General features: G+C 34.6%; 1 protein-coding gene and 1 pseudogene across 1 annotated transcript; one reads left to right on the top strand and one right to left on the bottom strand.

Moving 5' to 3' along the window:
- The first annotated feature begins 1709 nt into the window (after positions 1-1709).
- Positions 1710-3424, top strand: LOC145014444 (scarecrow-like transcription factor 11 (SCL11)). Its single transcript, XM_078972808.1, has 5 exons — positions 1710-1865; positions 2060-2157; positions 2636-2717; positions 2803-2876; positions 2988-3424. The coding sequence occupies exons 1-5, from the start codon at positions 1824-1826 to the stop codon at positions 3220-3222; spliced, it is 531 nt and encodes a 176-aa protein (XP_078828934.1). The 5' UTR covers positions 1710-1823; the 3' UTR covers positions 3223-3424.
- A 468-nt stretch (positions 3425-3892) lies between these two features.
- LOC145014443 (scarecrow-like protein 30 pseudogene) lies at positions 3893-5968 on the bottom strand (annotated as a pseudogene).
- Between the last annotated feature and the right edge of the window lie 1055 nt (positions 5969-7023).

Genomic DNA, 7023 nt, shown 5'->3' with positions numbered 1-7023 from the left:
TATGGCCCAAAATATTGAATTAAATGGAAGTGGGTCCAATTAGAGCCCATTTAAGAGTTCTAAGCCCAATATAGCCAAATTGGAAGTTTATTGGTCCATTAGGCCCAATAAGGAAGTCCTAGTCCAAAATGGACTTAAACAAGAACTTCTAGGGTTTCCAATTGCTTAATGACTATTTGAATTGCTTGCATGGGGTGTTTGATTGAAATTTTGCTGACATAGAGTATGCATCATACATGCTCTTATGTTTTTGATTCATAAATTGGTTGAAGTGTTGTATACTCGTTTTCTACCTACATCCTTACAGCTTGCAGATATCTTCACCAAGAGTCTACTACGCCCATTATTTGAAGTGTTTTGTGCCAAGCTTCATGTTGCTCCATCACCACTTTGTTTTTTTTTTTTTTTTTTTTTTTTTTGGGGGGGGGGGGGGGTGTATTAGCGATAAGATCACATAGTATTCAAATATAATGATGTATAGTCTAGATAATATTATCCCTGTTCTTTCGTACGTGTTTTCTATTCATTGTACTATAAACATACATCAAATATACACGATCACCAAATATGGTGAATTGAGTAATCCTTATAAACTAATTGACTATTCCTAAAAGATTTAGCATGATTGCAACAAAATTAGAGAAAGTTACAACCATTAAAAGTTTTCACTCCTGTGAATAATGAAGCAAAATTCTTACACAGAACCCTTTAGAAGTTGCATTATATAGGACGTGTTTGACAAAAGCTAGCTGGAAGCGGTTAGCGGGTAGCTGGTAGCTGGTAGTAGGAAGCTGGTAGCGGGAAGGTGTAGCTTTTATTTGTTATATGAGTATTTGACAAAAATAGCTGGGAACTTTTGAAATATATAAAATTATATAAAAGGATAATTGATTAAAAATAAATAAATATATTTTTAAGGGTAATTATGAAAATTGATTTCAAAAGCTCAGTAACGTTTTGTTAAACGCTACATGAAGTAACTTTTAGATTTAAAAGGTTTTGTTTAAACTAAAATCTAAACGCTCGTACTGCTAAATAAAACTTTTTGTTTAAAGTAGAGTATTTTGCCAAAAGCTAAAAGCTAGAAGCTCCCAAACGCTTTCAGAAGCTCCGTGCCAAACATATCCATAGTCGTTCCCACATTTCAGGCATTGATTTAAACATTTGAAAGTTGTAACAAAAAAACAAAAAAAAAAAATCAAAATATTTAACTTAATAGATGGAAATGACCCATTTTAGGGGAAACAAAAACTCATTAAAGAAATTGAGAAATTTTATCACAGCAATTTATTTTTCTAGATCCAAAATACAGTAAAGCCCGAATGTCAATTTTCATTCTTCCAAATCCAAAATACAGTAAAGATAATGAAACTTTACCACGCCAATTTTGCTGAATCACACCATCACCGAAAAGCCCTAAAACTCATTGAAGAATACACAATTAACTCCCTTTTTCTTACAAAAACAACTAATATGATAATGGATTACGAAACAGGGTCTCAAAGCAAAATCGATGGGTTGAAGGTTAAGTATCGTCTCTGCAGTTCAACGTAATATAGCGTGGGACCGGCGAGAGGACTGGTAGCAGCCAGCAGGCCGGAAGCCGAAGGCGTAAAGTAGACGGCGAGGGGTGAGGGGGCGAGTGAGATAACGCGCGAGTAGGAAATAAAAAATAAAAAGATTTTTTAAGGGTATATTAGTCATTTTGAATGAAATTTTGGGTTTCCTAATTACCAAACCCTCGCCAGCAAAAAGGGCACAGCGCTATTCGGGGAGCCGGATTGAGAGGGCTCTGCCGAAACCCTAATTTCAAATTATCAACGATGGCTAAGCGCGAATTGTCAAGCACATTGAAGAACTTGAAGGTAATTATAAGCCGATTCTTGATTTTTTCAGATGCTTTTCAGTCTTTTCTATGCATAACTTTGTTCTCAATCCCCGAATTTTGAGGTAAGGCTCAATTACGTTGCTCGTTGTTCAAATTTAAAAAAAAATACCTTCTTTCTTTTGATTTTCTCTGTGAAATTTGAGGTGGTGTTCTTATTTATCTGTATGATAGTTCATGCAAAGGGGAGCTAATAAAGAGGAGAAAACCAAAAAAGTAGAAGAAGTCACTCCCAATGGAAATTTCCCATCCTTTATTACCACCAAAAAATGGTATAACTCTTCGATATAATACTTTGTTTTTTGACTTATTTTTCGCTCTAGGTGATGGGATCTTTTTGGAACCAATCGTCTCTGCATCCCAAAAGAAACCACACTTTGCATTCGGGATCCATGAGGCCATGTTTCAGTAACTTATGCTAATCTTTAGAGCTAGTTGCACAAACGTAAAAAATCTATGGCTGTATCGAACATCATAACATGTTCTTGGTGTGTTTGCTTTAGATTTTTCATATTTTGCTATTCTTTGATGATCAATTGATCATACACTGTATTCAAAGTTTCTGTAGCTGTAGGTGTCATGGTTAATTGAAAAGTATTTCATGTAACTCACATTCATTAGTGCATAAGTGTTCTACTTTTGTCTTAGTTTATAAGAACAAAACAAAAAGTATATAGATTCGTCTTTTATGTTTCTATTTATAATTTTATATGGACATGATTAACTACTGTATCTATATTCTATATGCAGTATGGTCATTATGGAAGGTGATCCTAGTCCAGGTTCCATTAGAGGCCGAATGTCATTCCAGAGTTTTAATCCTTCCATTGATGTAAGTACAAAAGTCAACTCACAAAAAAAATATTCTTTTGACTTTATCAGTCATTGACTTTTTGTCAAATGTGAAATCATTTTAGAAATTAAACGAAGAGGCTTCAAACCCAAGACAATCAGAAAATGATGCTACTTCCTCTGGGCATCAACCTAATAGGTTTGTTTTTGTTATCCATTTTTTTTTTTTTTTTTTTTTTTTTAAATATAAAATCAAATCTGTTTCATTTATTTTTTTAAATTTTAAAGTAATCATGTACTTCTATCACAGAGAAAATGTATCACCAGAAGATGAATTAATGAGCATGAGAGAAGAAACTTCAAGTGGAAAGAAAACCAAAAGGAAACAAGCAGAAGTTATTTCAGACACCAAATCACCAAATATCAATGAAGCAAATACTTCATCATCAAACAATGGTAAAAGGAGTTCTCATAAGCCACCTAAGCGAGGAAAGCTCGACTTTAATGTTTTAAGATCTCCTAAGAATCAAAGTAAAAGGTCATGATCTTGATCTTTTTCATGTTAAACAATTAAAAGAATATGCTTCTATTTTATATTTTTTGCCCTCAAACTTCTTAGTTTAGTTGCAATGTATAACTTTCTCATCAAGCTTATCATGTAACTAACTTCTTAGTTTAGTTGCATTGTAGAATGTTCAATGTTTGTGATTTGCTTTATTTTGAATGTATGGTTGAATACAGATATTATTTGATGACCTACTCAACAAAACTAATCTGTTGAATAATGGGAATTATTATTATAAAGACAAAGTTAGTTTCTTAGGCTGAAAGATAAGCTAGAAAATTCTTAATGGTGTTGGTGGTTGTTTTTATCCATTGAACTTAAATATATTTTATATAAAGTTTGAATGTAATAGTTTATAATGTTGGCCTCTTGACTCTTCATAATCGTTGATAACTATAAAAATATTCAAAATAGGGAGATTCCCAGGAAACTGAGGCGTACTTTGAGAATGACCAGGTTCAGCGAATTGTCAAAGGCACAGTGAAAGTTGCATCATGATGTTGATGTTTTGGAAATTTACAATTTAGGGTTTGAAAACGACAGGAGATTCACGTGTGAAATGTGTTTATACTGAAATATTTATTCAACTCTGTTTACTTAAATCCCAAGTGATCACCAGTAAGCCATTTCTTGTTGTTTTAGATAAAATCTTGAAAATTAAGCATCGATTTAAGTAGGAAATACTTGCAAAATATGGTTACATTAGAAATCAAAAAATAAAGAAAGACATGAAAAAGAATAGGAAAAATGCATATATGGGAATCTATCTAGGATTCTATGACTTAAGTTAAGCAGGTTTCCACAAAGAACAAGCATAAAGAACTCTCCCTTTCCATCCTTGCAACATCCATTTCCCATCTTCATCCACAAGAAAATCCTTATGATACTCCAACCTTACTTTACTCTTCACCTCCTCCACCTTCTCCCTGAACAATCCCACCTGCCGGAATCCCGCCCTGACATTCCTCGACTGCCACTGCTTATAAGTCTCCGGCCTCTCCACCCTCGTTGTTCCCTCACACGCCACCACATTCATCACCTCCCGCCCATACACCTCCTGCTCATAACAAAGCCTATCTACACTCTCTCTATCCGATGTCTGGTCAAACATGTCGAACAAAGTCGAGAAATGAAACAACGCCTCTCGAAACCGGTTCAACAAAAAAGGTGCATTGTGGGTCCCATTGAGAATCCCGAGAACAAACATGTCCGGATTGATCTCTCGTATCAACCGCAACACCGCGTCCCTCGGGCTATTCTCAACAACTGTCTCGTCTAGAATATTCCGTAACCTGTTAACCGAGTTAACAACTGTCAACACATTTCTATCGATCTTCAAGTCCTCGATTCCAATCTCGTCCCATTTCTTTGCAATCCCGTGGAATTCAAATGGGACGTTGAACCTCTTGCAGAATTTTGCAAGACGGCGACCCGTTTCCGCAACCCGCTCCCCGGGTCGGAACCCGGGTTGCGGAAGGTCAATACCCGTGATTTGGAGCACAGGCGGGCCACCGGGTCGCATAGACAGTTTTTTTATAAAACATGGCCATTGAAACCCGTATAAGATTCCAAAATCTATAATGTGAAGCTTATCTTTCCCTCTTGATAGCTTCTCGATTGACCCGTTGGCGAAAATATTTGACATTCGGTGAAATGGGCATGCAACCATGTAAGAATGGTAAGCCCGTAAGATCTGAACCGCCGATATTTTTTTAAGGTTAGCCGCCCGGTAAAGCTCGGCCCCGTTGCCAGCTAAGCGGGCCTCGATCGCGTTTACGAAATAATACGCGAGTCTCTCGGTGGCATCTCCGTTTGGATTACAATGCTGTTTGAGTTTTCTCAACACTCCATAGATAGAATTAGAATTGTTGTTTGTAATCGCTTGTGCACATTGAGTTAGCAAATCCCGTAAATCGACCACGATTTCTTGATTGTTTGTGTTTTTCTTCCCTCGTGGTCTTCCTCTTTTTGAGAACTCATTCCTCTTTTTACCTAACTCGATCCGTTGAGGATCGGGATCATATAACAGCAAATCTTCTTCGGGTTGATCGGTTTCCAGCTCTGAAATGGTTGCAAGTTTAGCTTCTCGTTCTTCTTCTTGAACCGGGCTTCTCTTTCTGGTAAGATGACTGAAATTACTACTGCTGTCGTCACTGCTTGTAGTTCCGGTGGAATATTCCGGTGGGCTCTCCGCGCAATACTGGTACGTGTCAAACGGTTGTTGTTCTTCGGGGTTCTTGTTAACTAGGATGTCGTACAATGACTTTTCAGCTGCTTCGACTTGTAGGGCTAAACACTCGTTGTACATACATGGCTTTTCTTGTAAGTCGTCTTCTTCCATGAGCATTTGGTTCAGGTACTTGAGGACGGAGTCATAATGGTCCGGTTTGTCTGAACCGGCCCCCACTGTTGTGGGATCAACGTTGCGCCGGTTTTGGGGGGGTTGAACCGAATGGTGGTTGTAGGTGTTGATGTAGTTGTTGTTCATGGCATTTGAGTATAGAGTGTCCATGAAGGGAATTGAGTGAAAGTTTGAAGTGTGAGTTGAAATTAACACCGGTGAGGTGAGGGGTTCATATAGGGAATCGAGAGTCGGTGGTTGCTTTATCCAGGTGAGATATGTACAAGTTTTGATGCGTGTGGTACAAGTAGTTGGTGAGTGATTGGGCTTGGGAGAAAAGAAAGAGAAATCATTGGATATAAAAGACAGAGAAACTGAGAAAGGAAGCTTCGTAGAAACAGAGAAGTTGAGGGAGAAGTGAAGCTTAGCCACCTTGATATATTTTACCGGCAACCGGAGGGTCCGGTGACGGTGAGGTTGAACCTGGTTCTATAAGTGAAGGAAGATTCAAAGGAAAGGAAGTAGTGTTGAGCCAAGTTGGAATTGTCAATTGACTGAATATATGACATTGACACCACGGAAAATGACTTTATTATTTTCTATATGATTAACATATATATATATATATATATATATATATATATATATATATATATATATATATATATATATATATATAGGAAAAATCTAAAAATAATTTTAAAATGCAAAATAAATGGAAAAATCCAAAAATTCTTTTTTTAAATATTATTTTCGGAACTTGAATTAACTAAAAAAAATATAAAAAAAATAAAAAAAATTCCATTTTTTTTTGAAAAATACGTGAAATATTCTAAATAGAATATTACACTGACATATTCTAAAAAATAATTTTAAAATGCAAAATAAATGGAAAAATCCAAAAATTCTTTTTTTTAAATATTATTTTCGGAACTTGAATTAACTAAAAAAAAAATAAAAAAAAATTCTATTTTTTTTGAAAAATACGTGAAATATTCTAAATAGAATATTATACTGTACATATTTTAAAAATAATTTTAAAATGCAAAATAAATGAAAAAATCAAAAAATTCTTTTTTTAAATATTATTTTCGGAACATGAATTAACTAAAAAAAAATAAAAAAATACGTCTCACGGTCTCACAAAATATAGGTGGTCTCAAATGAACCTAACCCTACATATATATATATATATATATATATATATATATATATATATATATATATATATAAACTTATAAAACAAATCTTACTATTTCTATAAATAAAATCAATATAATAATAATATTTTTTTAAAATGTTCAAGTCTTTAAGCTTAAAGTACAATCAACTATTAATATAATAATATTATAATATATATCATTTGTAATGCTAGGGATACAATTATTAAAAACATATTTAAATTAGTATTTCTTTGTTTTTAGGGATTGAATTAGTATT

Source organism: Lactuca saligna, chromosome 9, assembly GCF_052625555.1.
Source record: "Lactuca saligna cultivar CGN05327 chromosome 9, ASM5262555v1, whole genome shotgun sequence".
NCBI classification, from domain to species: Eukaryota; Viridiplantae; Streptophyta; class Magnoliopsida; order Asterales; family Asteraceae; genus Lactuca; species Lactuca saligna.
The sequence above is the reverse complement of the archived record's forward strand: the minus strand, read 5'-3'. Positions and strand labels throughout refer to the sequence as shown.